Source organism: Coregonus lavaretus, assembly GCF_964263955.1.
Source record: "Coregonus lavaretus genome assembly, chromosome: 4".
NCBI classification, from domain to species: Eukaryota; Metazoa; Chordata; class Actinopteri; order Salmoniformes; family Salmonidae; genus Coregonus; species Coregonus lavaretus.
This window is the reverse complement of record NC_139991.1, coordinates 4,315,112-4,334,694: the sequence shown is the minus strand read 5'-3', so window position 1 is coordinate 4,334,694 and position 19,583 is coordinate 4,315,112. Positions and strand designations below refer to the sequence as shown.

The following is a 19,583-nucleotide window of genomic DNA, read 5'->3' as shown; positions in this document are numbered from 1 at the left end:
TTCAATACATCATCCCATGCTTAACCCCAGAGCTAATTACTGATTGGTGCCGTTGCTTGGTAATAAGCCTAACAATCCTTTCATAATAATTGGACTCTTCATTTTGGCTTATCTGTATTGTATTGGGGATTTGACCTGACAGTGGTGCTGGATGGATTGTGATGTTAGGATTTTAGATGAAAAGCTGTGTAGTAGAGTACAGCAGTGTGTTACATTGGACAGTGAGTGCTGTGTGAACCCTGCTGGGTTTTATTTGTCCTCTGATGTATTTCGTGAATCAACAGTTTGAGGGTAAACAACAGTAAATAAATACAATATGTTTTCTCTTCCTGTGGAGGAAAAAAAAAAGGTTCTTTAGGGATTAAGAGTTGCTGTTTTCATGCCTTTGTAGGATGATATAGTATGCGTTGTACTTTAGGATATGAAAGGATATTTTACCTCAATAAACACTCAATTGCATGCGCTGGGAGAGATGTTTGTCTTTGGGCAAACTTAGTAGAAGAGACGATAGCTTGATATTGCTTTAAAAGTCATTCCGCATTTGTTTTCATCAGTGGTGTGTTGAGCCTTTAGGTGACGGCTGCTCATGGACTGGTGGAACATGGTGAATCCTTCACTGTTTTTACTGTTATTCTCTCTCTCTTTCTCACTCTCCCTTTCTCTTTCTCTCCAACTCCCCCCCCCCCCCCCTCTCTCCTCTCTCTCCTCTCTCCCCTCTCTCCTCTGTAATTTTCTCCTCTGTTGTTGTCTTCTCTGTGTACATCTCCAGGCCAGCTTTCCCATCTCTGCCAGTGGCTCTCTGAGGTAGTGAATCCATATACATGTCAGTGCGTTCAGGGAGAAGACATCTCCTCCTCAGCATCTCTTACCTTCCCTCTGGTCACCTGGGAAGCTGAAAATAAACACACACTCGCAAAAAAAAGAGAGGATATTATTTGTGACTGCCTGCGCTATTCTTTATTTAACCCACATTCAAATGACCATGTTATGATTAGCTTTCTCCACCAGCACCCTATTAGGATCATGGTATGGCACCAGCTGTGGTTAAGCCATAGGTTCCATTATAGGCATAATGTGTCATCATTCTGAATGCCTATATCCTATCTGTGAGTAAACAGATGACTCTATAGCTATGCAGTTCTCTGCCCAAAATAGTCATTGCCAAATAGTCATTGCCAAGTGAAGATTCCATAATATTTCAGCTGAGACACGAGTGGCCACGGCTTCCAGTTGCAGCAAGGCATGTTTACAAGGAAGCACACACCACAACGAAAGAGCAGCAAGACCCAAAATACTCACTCCTCTCCAGGCTGCGAATGAATAGGACGCTTGGTTCAATCTGCCTCCAGCCTTCCCAAAAGTATGTCTGAGGCGCTGGCAGGGGCCCTGTGAGTAGGCTACCTACCGCAAGCTTGGCACGGTATGAGTGAGGAGCAGAGGGAGGATGGACAGCATGGCTGCTTTTGTTCCTTCTGCAGGAGGCAGATAAAGGAGACGCAGTAGCTGTGCGGCAGGACAGACGCACACATTGACTGATAGACCAACAGAGACACACACACACACACACACATTGACTGATAGACCAACAGAGACACACACACACACACACACACACACACATTGACTGATAGACCAACAGAGACACACACACAGCTTATCAGACAGGCATTGATGGAGCAGTGACTCACAGCTTATCGATTTCAGAAGTATTTTCCCAATTTGGAATCAAAGAAGAAAATAAATATAGAAATATTGAATATAGTTCTGCTTCTCTGAGAGACACGAACAAAGATGCATGGTAATATGGTAATTACCCCCTTTACATTTCCACTCCAATTGCACTCTCTTTCTTTTGTACTGATTACACATCTAGCGAGTGTCCCTATTGTATCCCAGAAAAGTGACCAGCTACATACAGAGATCCTTTAAAACTGAGAGGGGCTGACTACAGAGGTCACACACTTATTCACACAATATGATATGGAATATTATGTAGTTGGCTGTTGCATGAAGTTGATTGAAGTTCAAATCGTGCTCATTTGTGACATATCTGATTTTGCAGAGCACATTAAAAACCGGTCTTGTGGAGCGATTCATGGAGATATGAGCTGGTCCAGCTGCTTCTCCTGTCATTACCTCCTCCCCTCCAACTCCACCCCTGGAATGTGATAGTAGACATTATAAACTGGGTGGTTCGAGCCCTGAATGCTGATTGGCTGACAGCCGTGGTATATCAGACCGTATACCACGGGTATGACAAAGACAATGTCTAATTTGCAGTAATTCTACAGCATGAGAGATATATGAAATTATAGTCAAATTGGTGTAACATATAAGCGTTATAATGCATTACCTCTAACTGAACCCTTGTACCGCCCTGCCCATGTTCCCTCCATATCATTCCAGTCTCAGGTTCCATTCTATCCAGACGGACTCCATTATGTGTCTTTTCTCTATGGGGTCTGGGGAACAAAAGGCAGTGAGACCTCTTAGCACTCACAGCCCTGCACACAGCAGACTAAGCCAAGCGCATCTCTGAAGTGTGCCGACATAGGTCAGGGAGCATACACCTCCAATTGTCAGCCAGCGCTCAGCCTCTCAGCCTGACACACAATACCTCTGGGTGACCGCAGATAACTCAAAGCCCTCGGTGCCACTGCCAGCACTTGATAGTCTGCTACTCTGCTCAGCGTTCACAGCTACGCCACGTCGATATGAAAAACTGAAATTAAACGCTGTAGAAAATCCGCTGGCTACGGTTAGATACACGGCTTGGCACGGGAGCTTTGTTCATCAACCTCTTGCTCGGTGTCTCTTTGTCACTAAACAAGCTTGACTGCATGCTTTGTTACAGGTGGCCAGTCTTCAATAGCCTTCCTTCGCATTCATAAGCAGCTGAACGCCAAGACTTCACTGAAAAAACGGCTCGTTAGGAAGAGAAAGCAGTTTTCTTCTGGCTCCATACATCATGCTTTAAAGCAACTTGATTTGGCTACAATATTTCTATTACTCTAGTACCACTCCATCTTGACTAACCTCTTCAATGGGGGACAGCAGAATCTTAGTTAGTGAAGACTGTCTGCTGCCCTAACAATACTCATCCCCATGCATACTGAATAGTATTGACTTTCTCTGGAATATCAGACAATTAAAGCAATGAACACACACTCTGCTATGTAACTAGTGTGTAGTACACCATACATCCTAGTGTAGGTGATGTATCAGACTTCTTTATGAATGATTCTTCAGAGGAGCCGAAAGACCAAATCCTTGAAGCCTGGGTACTTTCGCTCCATTGTATTCCAGGGTTGTAAAGTCAATCACATTTAATCCCTCACTAGTACAGAGGAGATAGACTGTTATAGCCCTTCCAAGCACTTCATAGTAGCAAATCCTCTCTGGAGCTATAGGAGTGGGCGGTCCAGGCAGTAGTCAGCCAATAGTCAGCCAGAGAGCCATATCTGTTTGCTCTTTCCTTTTTTATGTGATGATATGATGCCCTGGTTCTTTGATGGAGAGAGAGATGCTGTGGTAGTGAGCTAACTTCTAAGATCCTCTCCTGTCTAATGTAATCACGGTGTCAGGTTGGAGAGCGAGTGGAGGGAAAGGGAGGTGATGGGTAAGGTCTCCTGGCTGCCAGGCTGGTTTAAGAGAATAGCTTTGATTTAATCCAGAGCAGCGTCCCCGCTCCCACCCGCTCCCCACGTACAGCCATGCTAATATGCCCAGAGGGCTCCTCCTTCAGTAAGTTGAAAAAGAGCCTCGCTGGATTTATGGCAAGCAATATCTTGATCTCTTTCCAATAGAATTAATCCCTTTACTTCACGAACCAGAGACGATAGCGAAAGGAAGGAAGATTCTGCATTCTCACCCCCTCCCTCTCTCTAGTTCTGAACCTGAGTTGAGGCATTAACTGACTTTGACCTTAGCGTTTAGTTGTCTGTGCAGTCAGCAGTGCATGGTTATTCATCTCCCTGAGATACAGTGAGGGAAAAAAGTATTTGATCCCCTGCTGATTTTGTACGTTTGCCCACTGACAAAGACATGATCAGTCTATAATTTTAATGGTAGGTTTATTTGAACAGTGAGAGACAGAATAACAAAAAAAAAATCCAGAAAAACACATGTCAAAAATGTTATGAATTGATTTGCATTTTAATGAGAGAAATAAATATTTGACCCCTCTGCAAAACATAACTTAGTACTTGGTTGCAAAACCCTTGTTGGCAATCACAGAGGTCAGATGTTTCTTGTAGTTGGCCACCAGGGTTGCACACATCTCAGGAGGGATTTTGTCCCACTCCTCTTTGCAGATCTTCTCCAAGTCATTAAGGTTTCGAGCCTGACTTTTGGCAACTCGAACGTTCAGCTCCCTCCACAGATTTTCTATGGGATTAAGGTCTGGAGACTGGCTAGGCCACTCCAGGACCTTAATGTGCTTCTTCTTGAGCCACTCCTTTGTTGCCTTGGTTGTGTGTTTTGGGTCATTGTCATGCTGGAATACCCATCCATGACCCATTTTCAATGCCCTGGCTGAGGGAAGGAGGTTCTCACCCAAGATTTGACGGTACATGGCCCCGTCCATCGTCCCTTTGATGTGGTGAAGGTGTCCTGTCCCCTTAGCAGAAAAACACCCCCAAAGCATAATGTTTCCACCTCCATGTTTGACGGTGGGGATGGTGTTCTTGGGGTCATAGGCAGCATTCCTCCTCCTCCAAACACGGCGAGTTGAGTTGATGCCTAAGAGCTCCATTTTGGTCTCATCTGACCACAACACTTTCACCCAGTTCTCCTCTGAATCATTCAGATGTTCATTGGCAAACTTCAGACGGGCCTGTATATGTGCTTTCTTGAGCAGGGGGACCTTGCGAGCGCTGCAGGATTTCAGTCCTTCACGGCGTAGTGTGTTACCAATTGTTTTCTTGGTGACTATGGTCCCAGCTGCCTTGAGATCATTGACAAGATCCTCCCGTGTAGTTCTGGGCTGATTCCTCACCGTTTTCATGATCATTGCAACTCCACGTGGTGAGATCTTGCATGGAGTCCCAGGCCGAGGGAGATTGACAGTTAATTTGTGTTTCTTCCATTTGCGAATAATCGCACCAACTGTTGTCACCTTCTCACCAAGGTGCTTGGCGATGGTCTTGTAGCCCATTCCAGCCTTGTGTAGGCCTACAATATTGTCCCTGACATCCTTGGAGAGCTCTTTGGTCTTAGCCATGGTGGAGAGTTTGGCATCTGATTGATTGATTGCTTCTGTGGACAGGTGTCTTTTATACAGGTAACAAGCTGAGATTAGGAGCACTCCCTTTAAGAGTGTGCTCCTAATCTCAGCTCGTTACCTGTATAAAAGACACCTGGGAGCCAGAAATATTTCTGATTGAGAAGGGGTCAAATACTTATTTCCCTCAAAATGCAAATCAATTTCTAACATTTTTGACATGCGTTTTTCTGGATTTTGTTGTTGTTATTCTGTCTCTCACTGTTCAAATCAACCTACCATTAAAATTATAGACTGATCATTTCTTTGTCAGTGGGCAAACGTACAAAATCAGCAGGGGATCAAATACTTTTTTCCCTCACTGTAGATGTGTCCTCTGTTCTCCTTAGTGAGTCTGCTACACAGCAGCCTGTCCTCTAGTCTAGTCAGTCTACTACTGTGTGAATGGAGGGTGTCAAAGGCCAACTCTGGACTACCTAGTAGTGAGAGTGGTCTCAGACCGACAGAAGGAGGTCAGGAGGAGGTGCCATCTGGAGAGGAACTCTCACATCCGGGGAGGAGAAGGGGAGGGGGTTGTGGTGGGTGACCCCTGACCCTGAGTGGAGGCAGTGATGTCAGAGGGCAGAGGTAGTTATGCTCCAGCTGCGTAACAACTTGTAGCTCCGCTCCACCATCAAGCTAATCATGGTAATCTACACAGACAGATGTTACCCCACCCCGCTCACAAAGCATGCCTCAACGCGGAGGGAGGGAGGGATGGATGAAGAGAGAGAGGGGAAGAAGGAAGGCGAGAGGGAGGTGGAGAGGCAGGGGAGGAGGGAGGGATGCAGTCCTGCTGGGAAAGCACTGAGGCAACATGTCAGAAGGCTCTTGCCGGTTTCCGCAGCCCCCCTCCCAGCCTCACACACAGCCCCCTCCCAACCACACACAGAGTAGTCATAAGCCTTGTTCATGGGCCTGGTGGGGAGTCTTAATACCCCTTCGGCAGTTTAGCCAAGGCAACACGCTCCCAATTAAAGGGTCCTTCAAGCAAGATTTACTCCCCACCAAACCCCTAAACACTACTCCCCCCCCCCCCCCCCCCCCCCCCCCCCCCCCATCCTCCCTCAGTCCTCCGGCAACCACCTCTCCTTCCCACATTTCTCCTTCCTCCCTTTCCTTCCTTCCTATTGCTGTTGATTCAAGACTTTTAACTGTGAGATCAAAGAGGGTGAGAGTTTACCTAGAACAGGATTTCTGCCATCCCCTACCGGGTAGCTCCATTAGGCTCCACGCTTCTCTAATTTTTCCGCAAGAGCTCCCTTGGGCTTCAAGGCAATTATGCAGTGGTGTGGCATAATATTTCATTCTCCTCACATTGCATTACTCTATGGTGGACTTAGCTGCTAAAAGCTTCATACAGCCCAGGAGGAAGGGAGCTGGTTGCTAACGGCTTCACACTACTGGAAAGACATGGAGATGGGATGAGAAGGGGGAAAAGAGAGAGGAGGGAGACTTCTCAAGGGCATGATAGGTTGCTATCTTCGCTCACTGGATAGGTGTGAACACTATACAGCATTGCATAGAATTCGCATGTATACCCTGCCTTATATCGTTCATAAATGTCTCAGAAAGAGAGGGAGAGATACAGAGAGGAATGGAGAATATTGAGAGTAATGGAGTGGCGCTAAGAGGGTGAGGGAGGGAGATATAGGTGAGAAGATGGGGAAGGGGATTCTCCTGTCGTTCTGTTCCGTGGTGTGTGGGGCCCCAGGCGAGGCTGGTTATAGCTGTAATGATGATGACGCAGTTCTGCATGCAGACAGCCAGTCAGTCAGCCAGGCAGGCAGGCACAGTCACAGGTGCTCAGGGCCCCAGGCTCCGCTCATCTCTCTTTTCTCTCCACACTCTGTCTGCTCATCATCAGCTAGAGCAGGCGTTCATCACACCCAGCTCCCAACATGCACACAGGAGGCTCTGCTACACCTCTTTTATAGTTCTAAACCTGGAGCTACAGCTACTCACTATGGGTCATAGTCTGAGACTGGAGCTTTAACATTATGAAGCCAGACGGTGATCAACATACACCGGCTGATACTCACAGATACCTATAGACCTGTCTCCATCACACACAGGCATCTGTAGCTGTCTTTCCTGATCACGTGTGTGCTGCTTGGTTATGCTAATCACTGTTGACAGGTATAGAGTTTGATTAGGATCCACACAGCAATAATTAACATGCCTGTTGGTGTCCCATGTCTGGATCCTCTCCCTCTCCTGGGTCTCAGGGGGTGGGTACGTAAAGAGACAGCTGGATCTCGCTGCCCAAGGATAACTGCATTTAGCCTACCTTGGAACATGGCTGTCTTGGTGCTGTATGTAGAGAAAATGATATTTTGGAAGTGATACTGCTGATTTTGGAAGTGAAACTGCTGATAAGAGCTTGTCTTCTTTTTTTTCTATGTTGCTTGGATTGTTGTTCACATACATATTCACATATACAGTCCCTTCGTATGGTTTTACCTTTACATCCACATTGACAGTCTGTTTAATCTAACCCCTCCTTCTCCTTTGCCAGAGATCCGCGGTGGCCGGGGGCCTAAGGAGGGGTCACTGAGGTCGCTGCCCCTGTACGACACGCCCTACGAGCCAGCGGAGAACGGAGGGGACTCGGACGACGAGCGTCCCCGCTGCCCCAGAGAGAGCCGGCTGCCGCAGGATGACGACAGGCCCCCGGAGGAGTACGACCAGCCCTGGGAGTGGAAGAAGGAGCGCATCTCCAAGGCCTTCGCAGGTACGAGAGCACGTATGTAACACTCCTCTCCTCCTGCTCTACGTCTCCTACATTACTGTCACTCTGTGTCTGTGCTGCTGTCCCTCTCCATCCCACTAATTGCCCAGGTACCCTTTTCCAGCACTAACCAATGTGATTACTGCTTCTTTCATGGTTTCCGGTATCTTATCATCTTATTTTTCATTCCCTTCCCTCTGGTAAAGCATAACAGTAAGTTAATTTGCAGGTGTCAGGTCTGGTGAGTGGGGCCTTTTACTGGATGTCTGTTCAGTCTTTGGCATTTATTGTTATGAATCTTGCCCTGGAGGCAGCTCTGCAGAGTGTGGTTGTGCCAGCTAGTGACCAAAGTCGTAACATCTGATTTTAAACATAACCCTAACCTTACCCCTAACCTTAACCACACTGCTAACCCTAAACTTAAATTAGGATTTCAGTTTTCATGAATTTTTACGATATAGCCAATTTTGACTTTGCAGCTGTCCCATCTAGCAGAAATCGCTGACAATTCATGACAATAAACGTCAACCTGCAGCTTGGGAGAGACCTATGGTGTATGGTGGGTAGGGGAGCATGACTGTTTGCGTGTTCTGATTCATATACGGTATACACTATATGCAAAAGTATGTGGACACCGCTACAAATTAGTGGATTCAGTTATTTCAGCCACACCCGTTGCTGACAGGTGTACTGTATAAAATCGAGCACACAGCCATGCAATCTCCATAGACAAACATTGGCAGTAGTATGGCCTTACTGAAGAGCTCAGTGACTTTCAACGTGGCACCGTCATAGGATGCCACCTTTCCAACAAGTCAGTTTGTCACATTTCTGCCCTGTTAGAGCTGCCCCGGTCAACTGTAAGTGCTGTTATTGTGAAGTGGAAATGTCTAGGAGCAACAACGGCTCAGGCGCGAAGTGGTAGGCCACACAAGCTCACAGAAAAATTGTCTGTTCTCGGTTGCAACACTCAATACTGAGTTCCAAACTGCCTCTGGAAGAACTGTTCGTCGGGAGCTTCATGAAAATAATTTCCGTGGCGGAGCAGCCCCACACAGGCCTAAGATCCATGCGTAATGCCAAGCGTCGGCTGGAGTGGTGTAAAGCTCCAACATGTTCCAACATCTAGTGGAAAGCCTTCCCAGAAGAGTGGAGGCTGTTATAGCAAGGGGGCACCAACTCCATTTTAATGCTCATGATTTTGGAATAAGATGTTCGACAAGCAGGTGTCCACATACTTTTTGTCATTTAGTGTATGTGTGCATGTATGTGTGTGTTTGCATGTGTCTGTCTGTCTCAATGTCTCTGTCTGTCTCTGTCTGAGTCTTACTGAATGTCACCTGGGGTTTAGAGAGCTCCAGCATAGCTAACACAGCCATAACTGAACCGGGCAGTTCCAGGACAAACACAAACAAACAAAAAGAGCGGTGGAAAAACCAACACCTTTCCTCGATTTGAAACGATACTATACCAAATATTAAACAATCCTTTAAAGGTTTTTTTTCTTTACCTCTTCCTCCTTTTTTATTTTCCTTTTTTGTATTCTTTGAACAGCTCTGCTCTGTTCTGACTGCATTAGCTACAAGGGCTCTGTAAGTGGCAGTGGATCAGAACCAGAGACAAGGAAGGACAACACCTCTAAATCCCTCACAGGTACCACTGACACACACCACCTGGGCTGGGCTCTCTTTCTCTGTCTGTTTCTTTCTGTCCGTATTTACTTGGTCTATGTTTCTCTGTTTCATACTGCAGTAAATGTGTGCTGTCTCTTTCAGCTGTTAGGAAAAACGGATGTAATTTCTTTCCTCTCATGATTTTGTCTTTTATCCAACACTAAGGCGAGTTTATTTAGGATGCTATTTACAAACACTCCTCTCATATTATTTCCTTTGATGGTGATTAATTTCATTTGCTCGGGATGTCAAAGTGATGTCTGCTGTGGGAGAACAGAGATAAGAGTACTGAAGTTGTCCTTCAAAGAGGAAGACTGGAGTTGGAGAAGTGCTTTGATTTATTGCATGTCTTCAACCTTTTTATGTTCCATTCAGCCCATAATGATATCCCAGTGTTTGGTGGAGAGAGAGACGTCTCCTCTGACAATATGTCATAAAGCAGAGCTTTCTGAAAGAAGAACGCCTCCCTTCTCTCTTTCTCTCAGCGTGTGAAGAGCTGGCTGCGAACTGGCTCTGTTCCAGACGTCTTGATCATCAAAAAGCTCAGAGAAAGTTCAAGAACTTTATATAAAAGGGCCTCAGCTCTAACACTGTCTATAGACCTAGGTCTTAAAGGTGACAGCTCTGGTAGACCTAGGTCTTAAAGGTGACAGCTCTGGTAGACCTAGGTCTTAAAGGTGAAAGCACTGGTAGACCTAGGTCTTAAAGGTGACAGCTCTGGTAGACCTAGGTCTTAAAGGTGACAGCTCTGGTAGACCTAGGTCTTAAAGGTGACAGCTCTGGTAGACCTAGACCTTACACGTTATCTTCTATATCCAGGCTGTTTGAAGATTGGATCATCATTGTCAGAGCACTATAAGAAGTGTGTCATCATTATGCGACCCTGGCGACTGCCGATAGAGACGGGGCTGAATGAGCCAGTACCTCATGCTCAGCCAGAAGTCTCAGATCACTCAGGACAGGTCATCGACCCAGGCCAAGGGTCAGGACGATGAACAGTCCCTTTCTTCTGGTTGTCACCTTAATGACTTGTCGTCTGTTACCATCAGACCATTGGGTGTGTTAGGAAGGAACTTTCCACACTAGCTTCAGATATTGTGTATATGATGTGTTTTATATTCTGTTGGTGAATTTAAATTGTTTGCATTTAAACTCTTATTTGCATAGATGAATAATGATATTGTTCACTCTTCAGATTTCCTCTGCGGTTTCCAGCATAGATGCTGTTTCTATTTAGACGTTGGTATGTTGAATTAAAGTGTCAGCACGCAGAATATTAACGGGTAATGAAGAAATATGCACCCCACAAATAGAGGAGAGTGGGTGAATAAGAGGTATTAAACACCATAATGCAGCTACCTTTATCTCTCCCTAGCTGAACACTGTAATGCCATCTGAATAAAGCACTATTTGTCTTCATTAGAGCTGTATAAGGGACAGAACTGTAATGCCCCCTGTATGTACACCACCACCTCTCCTTAGCTGTCCCCGCCGCTTGGGGCTGCCTGCCTCCCTGTCTAGTACATCCACACACACAGTACATGTCGTTGGTTTTACAGGCCCTCGCTTATTATTCACTGTTGGGTTATCTCTTGACAGATATGCAATGGAATGTAAATTCCCTCCCTTGTTAGGGTGTTTGGGAGGTTGTGTACATGCCATTCGGTTAATCACTCATCCTCGCCGCTCGTCCCCCCTTCTCCCTCAGGCGTTGACTTTGTGATGGATGAGACGGGGGGTTGAGGAGTGAGGAAGATCCATTCAAGTTTGGCCATATGAAGAGAGCCTCTGTGTGAAAGAGGTTGGTGTGTGGTGGGGGATTGTGTACGGTGAGGGGTTGTGTGTGTGTGTGTGTACAGGTACACACACTTGTATGTGTGTGTGTGTGTGTGTGTGTGTGTGTGTGTGTGTGTGTGTGTGTGTGTGTGTGTGTGTGTGTGTGTGTGTGTGTGTTCATGTTCAATATGCACACCACACACACTAATACATCCAGACATTGAACAGGCAGCCATTGGAAATCTGAGTAGTGCCTCATTATTTCCGGCTAGAGAGCCAGTGTTACTTAATCTGTAGACCCTGTGTTGCTGGCTGCTAAACGCCATTAAGTTGGCTGCTAGCCAGCGTAACCCAGTGAATTTACTGCAGGCGAGATAACAGGAGATGCTGTCAGAGCCCTGAGGCAGGTCCTGAGGAGCAACACACACACCGCTTTATGGGTTTTTAATGACTCTTCAAGGACTTAATGACCCAGAGAAATCTGAAGCACAAAACTCTTCTATTCTTAAGTAAATAATTGAATCAGTTTCATTCCAGTAGTGATTATTGCAGTGTGTTTAAAGAGGAGTTAACAGACTGGTTGGTGAGCCTGGTCCATGCCCTGGCCCCATGGTTCTCTCTGTCTCTCTCTCTCTCTCTCTCTCTCTCTCTCTCTCTCTCTCTCTCTCTGTGATGGCCTGTCACTCCACAGTGCTTCATCCCCACCGGTCTGGCCTCCCCTCCGCTGCTCCAATGCTGATAACCTCCCTGACAGGCCTCTTTCATGAGCCTCAAATGTCTCCGCTGCCTTTGAACGCGCATCACGCTGCCTGTTATCTTCCCTCGCACACGTTGGCCACCCACCCCAGCCCTAACCCCCACCTTCTCTCCCCCTGCACAGAGCGGGCGCTCTGCCAGCCTGACCGTAGCTCTTCTCTCCCCTGGGAGCCCCGCTGTGTGGCCAGCTGTGAGTCTAGGCAGAACGGGCACACTGTCATCTCCCCTCCATCACTCTCTTGCTCACCTCCACTTTCATATTTAATAGGAACATATTCTCTTCACTACAGATAAGTGTTGGGAGAGAGGGATAGAGAGAGGTGGATGGTGATGCGATGGATACAACGTGCATTTCCTATGAGGTGGCATATGGCGGTTTCTTCCACAATCAGCCGTGAACTACTAGTTTCTGGTGATGGTGATATGAGAGCATCTGCAAAAGCAATTTTTGTTTTTCTGAGCTCTCATCCAGCTCCTAATAAATGCCATAAACATTGCAATCTACTAACTTATTTTGAATATGCATGCAATTAGCAGGGCAAATTAAGCAGAACTAAATGAAATGGCACAAGTGGGCCAGTGATTTATGTGGCATCGCTGTTTACACTGATGAAGTAGCGCTGCCTAATTAAAAGAACAAGGTAAACAAATACCTCTTGTAGAGACCTCTAAAAAAAAATATATATCTGGAGTTTTTATGGAATGTCTGTCTCTCTCTCTCACTCTCAATCTCACTCTCACTCTGTCTCTCACTCTCTTCGTCATCAGTATAGACTGGCACAAGACAGAACACTCCAGATGACACAGTACCAGAATGTCACGTCACAGGAGGCTATGTCATTGTGTCTTCCTGTTCCTGTCATCTCCATTATATTCTGAGAGTCCAACAAGTTCTGGCTCTGGCCAATGTTCAGTCAATTGGATGTTTGAAGCTTTGTAGATTTAGAATGGGATTGTGCCCAACAGGATAACTGTTATATATATTTTTTACTTTAGTATATACTGCAATTCAGTGGCCTTGTGGTTAGTGTCCGCCCTGAGATTGGAAGGTTGGGAGTTTGATCCCTGTCCGAGTGAAATCAAAAACTGTAAAAATTGGACCCGATGCGTCTCTGCTTGATACTCAGCATTAAGGAGATAGATTGGGGGTAAGGCCATGTGATAGACTAGTGTCCTGTCCAGGGGGTGTACTTGTCCATCAAGCTACCTCACACTCCTGCTCCTATGAGCCATTACGACTCGCACATGCCAAGGCTTGTGCAAGGATACTTGCTATATACTACAGTGTTTAATTTGCATATACCCTGCTCATTCCCCTCCCCCATATCCCAATTTCTGCAACCAATAAGTGAGAAAAGTACATGCCAACTATAGACCATATATTGTGTTCTCTACACGTTACAGAAAAGAGCAGAAGCTTGAACTATTCGTTCAGACCTCAGTACTACCTACCTACAGTTTATGGAACATTTGCTCTTTTAGTATTTCTCCAGTAGGTTTCCTCAAGGAGAAAGACTCCACTTCTATGTCAAAGATAATAAAACAAAAACAATATAGTAAATAATACAGTAATGTCCACAAAAACACTACAGTAAATACTACAGTATACTACGTTCCGCAAAAACACTACAGTAAATACTACAGTTTACAACAATCTTCAAAAACACAACATGAATTACTATAGTATGTACTACAGTTTTCTTTTACTACAGTATTTATACTATAGTTAATTGTAAATACTACAGTATACAGTTAACTATAGTACTGTAGTGTTTTTGCTGACATTAGTCCGCAAAAACACTACCATGATGTCTGCAAAAACACTACAGTGAATACTACAGTAAAGTCAGCAAAAAGACTACAGTGAATACTATACTATTTACAGTGCATTCGGAAAGTATTCAGACCATTGACTTTTTCCACATTTTGTTACGTTACAGCCTTATTCTAAAATCTATTAAATACATTTTTTCCCTCATCAATCTACACACAATACCCCATAATGACAAAGTGAAAACAGGTTTTTAGAAATGTTTGTACATTTATTAATAATAAAAAACAGATATATTATTTACTTAAGTATTCAGACCCTTTGCTATGAGACTCGAAATTGAGCTCGGGTGCATCCTGTTTCCATTGATTATCCTTGAGCTGTTTCTACAACTTGATTGGAGTCCACCTGTGGTAAATTAAATTGATTGGACATTATTTGGAAAGGCACACACCTGTCTATATAAGGTCCCACAGTTGACAGTGCATGTCAGAGCAAAAACCAAGCCATGTGGTCGAAGGAATTATCCGTAGAGCTCCGAGACAGGATTGTGTCGAGGCACAGATCTGGGGAAGGGTACCAACATTTTTTGCCACATTGAAGGGCCCCAAGAACACAGTGGCCTCTATCATTCTTAAATGGAAGAAGTTTGGAACCACCAAGACTCTTCCTAGAGCTGGCCGCCCGGCCAAACTGAGCAATCGGGGGAGAAGGGCTTTGGTCAGGGAGGTGACCAAGAACCCGATGGTCACTCTGACAGAGCTCCAGAGTTCCTCTGTGGGGATGGTAGAACCTTCCAGAAGGACAACCATCTCTGCAGCACTCCACCAATCAAGCCTTTATGGTAGCGTGGCCAGACGGAAGCCACTCCTCAGTAAAAGGCACATGACAGCCCGCTTGGAGTTTGCCAAAAGGCACCTAAAGACTCTCAGACCATGAGAAACATGATTCTCTGGTCTGATGAAACCAAGATTGAACTCTTTGGCCTGAATGGCAAGCGTCACGTCTGGAGGAAACCTGGCACCATCCCTACGGTGAAGCATGGTGATGGCAGCATCATGCTGTGGGGATGTTTTTCAGCGGCAGGGACTGGGAGACTAGTCAGGATTGAGGAAAAGATGAATGGAGCAAAGTACAGAGAGATCCTTGATGAAAACCTGCTCCAGAGCGCTCAGGACCTCAGACTGGGGCGAAGGTTCACCTTCCAACAGGACAACGACCCTAAGCACACAGCCAAGAGTGGCTTCGGGACAAGTCTCTGAATGTCCTTGAGTGGCCCAGCCAGAGCCCGGACTTGAACCCGATCAAACATCTCTGGAGAGACCTGAATATAGCTGTTCAGCGACGCTCCCCATCCAACCTGACAGAGCTTGAGAGGATCTGCAGAGAAGAATGGAAGAAACTTCCCAAATACAGGTGTGCCAAGCTAGTAGCGTCATACCCAAGAAGACTCAAGGCTGTAATTGCTGCCAAAGGTGCTTCAACAAAGTACTGAGTAAAGGGTCTGAATACTTATGTAAATGTAATATTTCTGTTTTTTATTTTTTAATAAATTTGCAAAATTTTCTTAAACCTATTTTTGCTTTGTCATTATGGGGTATTGTGTTTAGATTGATGAGGAAATAAAAACATTTAATCAATTTTAGAATAAGGCTGTAACGTAACAAAATGTGGATACTTTCCGAATGCACTGTATACCATAGCATACTATAGTATTTTTTCATGTGGGTCTGCTGCTTGCGTCCAATATGCCCTGGAGACATCAACATTCATCCTGACTGAGAGATAAAAAATTGGTAGAATGGACTGTATAGTTGGAGAGAGAGACTCTGTGAGAGACAGTGTAGGGCAGAGTACACCCTGGGGGTTTGGTAGAATCGGGTGAGCTGGGCTCTGTGTCTTCCTCCTAATGCTCAAGGCACCTCCACTGTCACTGAGTCCCATGGGATGTCCTACTGAGTGAGAGAACAACCTTCTACCAATGATTCACCTCTTCCCAAAGCAAAACACATGGATCACCGTGGGGACACGTCACTGGTGAGGCAGTGCCAACTAAAAGACCTGACGCCTGTCTGTGCCAGCCCAGTCATACACCCAGACATTTCTATCTGGCACACAGTTTTGTGCAGTATGTGTGACTTGGATAAGCTGTGGATAGAGGCTCCAGAGATGTTAGAGTGCAGACTCAAACTACAAAATGGCTCTGTGCATTCTCCACTGTGTTTCAGCCTCTCTCATCACCTCAGCCTGACAAATGAGGATAAAGAATGGTCACCCTCTGCTCCCAGGCAGGTCACTTCACACAGTGTCTCAGAGCAACGTGTCGAGGCCTTAAGATGCACTCATCCATGCCGCAACATAACATCCAATCCAAGATTTATTCCGAAAAGGCCTTTGGGCTGACAGCAAATTGAAACAGGTTATAGGGTAAGGGAAAAATCAAACAACTTGAAGACTGCCACTGTAATTCTGTCACTTGAATCAGTTTACCTTCCTTTTAGAAGTAGCTGTGTGACAGCTCACCTCATTATTGCACTGTGCATCTGAGCAGAGCTGAGCTAAGCTGAGACCGACCTGTAAGAATCGGCTTTTCATCCTCAGAGCAAGGCTGCATAACACCGCAATGCCTGCTACTCCCAAAACAATTACATGCTAACCTGGAATGTGAAATGAGAATTAAACTTATAATCGTTCAGCGGTGAGGGATCCCAAGGCAGGAAGTTATTATATTAGCTGCTAGAGCTCTAACCTCTGTCCTAACCCTATATCTCTGTCTCATTTGCCTTTGTCTGAGAACCAGGGATAACACTCTCTCCTATTGGCTGTCATAGTGAAAGGACACCATCCTTTGTGAGGATACCATTAAAGACACTTCATTCCGAGGACACAATTCATGGTGAGGACTCCTCATGTGAGCCCTTGTCATATCAACAGTCCTGCAGCCACATTACTCTCACCCTGCCACCACGGCACTAAGGCTGAGGTCTTTAATTGCTTGTCCAACTGAATATTCTCTGGTTTCCCTCTTCATCTGCTGAGCTGATTCCCCCCCTCCTCATTAGCATTTTCTGCACCCCAGCTATTTCCTGCAGGCCAGAACAAGGACATGTTCATAATGTGTCCGTTCAGCTCACAGAAGAAAAGCCAGTTTACCAGCCTATAAAACCTGGCGACAGCGAGGTGGCAGTCAGCAAACTCCCAGCTTTTCTTTTTTCATCAGCAGTGGAAATAACAGTCACTCCATCGCCTGAGGTGGGTGATTCTAAATGAATGGCTTACTTGGCATGAGGATACTAAAGAATATCTTGGAATAGGGGTTGAATGAGATGATGGTTTTGATCGGGATGTATTTGAGTTAGCCATTGTGTGATGTGTTCTTTTCATCTTTCTACAATGCATCTTCCTGCTACTACTATTTTATGAGGGACATTCAATGATGAAACATAACATCAGGACTCTGTTCATTTATCCAGAGAACGATGGGACTTGACAGGCAACATGTCATTCCTGGCTGTAGAACTCCCTCCTGCACAGCCAGTCTGGTGCTCCATGTTTCTTTATTAGCCACTGCAGCAAACAGAACCGCAGCTCCCTGGTGGATAGGGAAATGCACTCCCCTTCTCATCCCCTTATTTATCGAGCCTCCTGTGCTATTAAACACGGGGACCATTCCCAGTGAAAGATGGGAAGGCGCACCAGCACTCGATTTACTCTGGTAATACCCCCATCTGGACATGAGCGATACATTTACTGAGGGGCTAGGTCTGCCGGGTGCCCCCCACCATTACAAAGGATTCCACTGTGTTTGGCTCCAGTAGAGAATCGTGTATATTGCCCCTTATCTTATTATGAAGGCAGTTTCAGACTTTCTAACTCTGTTATGGGCCATACCAGAGCTTATTGTCACGATCGTCTAAAGGAGGAGACCAATGCGCAGCGTTGCGAGTGAACATGATGACTTTAATATTAAAGCACGTAAATACAAAACAAAAAGACGAAAGTGAAGTCCAACAGTACAACGACTGAAACACGGAACAATAACCCACAATGCCCACAGGAAAACATGCAGTATAAATATGGCTCCCAATCAGAGATAACGAGCCGACAGCTGACACTCGTTACCTCCGATTGGGAGTCATTGACTACAACACACCACCTAGAAATATAACCCATAGACCTGCAAACATAGAAACACACCCAACAGAACTACCAACATAGAAAAACACCCAAATCCCCAACAAAACAACATACACTCTAGCTCACATACAAAAGTCCTAGAGCCAGAGTGTCACAGTACCCCCCCCTAAAGGTGCGAACTCCGGGCGCACCAGCCCACAGTCTAGGGGAGGGTCTGGGTGGGCGTCTGTCCACGGTGGCGGTTCTGCCCCTGGTCGTGGTCCCCACCCCACCTTAGTCACCAGCTTCCCTAGCCTCCTCCACATTACCCCCCCCCAACTAAACCCCACTGGGTTAAGGGGCGGCCCCGGACTAAGGGGCAGCACCGGACTAATGGGCAGTACCGGACTAAGGAGCAGTACCAGGATAAGGGACAGCACCAGGATAAGGGACAGCACCAGGCTACGGGGCAGTACCGGACTAAGGGGCAGCACCGGACTAAGGGGCAGCACCGGACTAAGGGGCAGCACCGGACTAAGGGGCAGCACCGGACTAAGGGGCAGCACCAGGATAAGGGGCAGCACCTGACTCAATGGCGGATCCTGGCTGGCTGGCTCTGGCGGATCCTGGCTGGACGGCTCTGGCGGATCCTGGCTGAACGGCTCATGGCGGGCTGAAGGATCTGGCTGCTCATGGCTGGCCGACGGATCTGGCTGCTCATGGCTGGCCGACGGATCTGGCTGCTCATGGCTGGCCGACGGATCTGGCTGCTCATGGCTGGCCGACGGATCTGGCTGCTCATGGCTGGCTGACGGATCTGGCTGCTCATGGCAGGCTGACGGATCAGGCTGATCCTGTCTGGCCGAAGGCTCTGGCTGATCCGGTCTGGCGGACGGCTCTGGCTGATCCGGTCTGGCGGAAGGCTCTGGCTGCTCCGGTCTGACGGAAGGCTCTGGCTGCTCCTGTCTGGCGGAAGGCTCTGGCTGATCCTGTCTGGCGGAAGGCTCTGGCTGATCCGGTCTGACGGAAGGCTCTGGCTGATCCGGTCTGACGGAAGGCTCTGGCTGATCCTGTCTGGCGGAAGGCTCTGGCTGATCCTGTCTGGCGGAAGGCTCTGGCTGATCCTGTCTGGCGGAAGGCTCTGGCTGATCCTGTCTGGCGGAAGGCTCTGGCTGATCCTGTCTGGCGGAAGGCTCTGGCTGATCCTGTCTGGCGGAAGGCTCTGGCTGATCCTGTCTGGCGGAGAGCTCTAGCGGCTCCGGTCTGGCGGACGGCTCTGAAGGCTCATGGCAGACGGGCGGCTTTGCAGGCTCAGTACAGACGGGCAGTTCAGACGGCGTTGGGCAGACGGACAGTTCAGACGGCGTTGGGCAGACGGGCAGTTCAGACGGCGTTGGGCAGACGGGCAGTTCAGGCGCCGTTGGGCAGACGGGCAGTTCAGACGGCGTTGGGCAGACGGGCAGTTCAGACGGCGTTGGGCAGACGGGCAGTTCAGGCGCC

The 19,583-nt window shown here is 46.9% G+C and overlaps 1 protein-coding gene across 5 annotated transcripts in view; it reads left to right on the top strand.

Annotated features, from left to right (window-relative positions):
- The window catches only part of LOC311127334 (SH2 domain-containing adapter protein F-like), a 138,019-nt gene that overhangs the window by 97,587 nt on the left and 20,849 nt on the right, over positions 1-19,583 (top strand). For 2 of the 5 annotated variants that reach the window (XM_084159156.1, XM_084159159.1), the window contains exons 3-4: positions 7,779-7,994; positions 9,546-9,644. In XM_084159156.1, coding sequence (XP_084015282.1) covers positions 7,779-7,994; positions 9,546-9,644 — 315 coding nt within the window. Of the gene's footprint in view, positions 1-7,778; positions 8,007-9,545; positions 9,645-19,583 lie in introns of all 5 variants that reach the window. The other 3 variants (XM_084159155.1, XM_084159158.1, XM_084159157.1) reach the window with 3 other exon arrangements.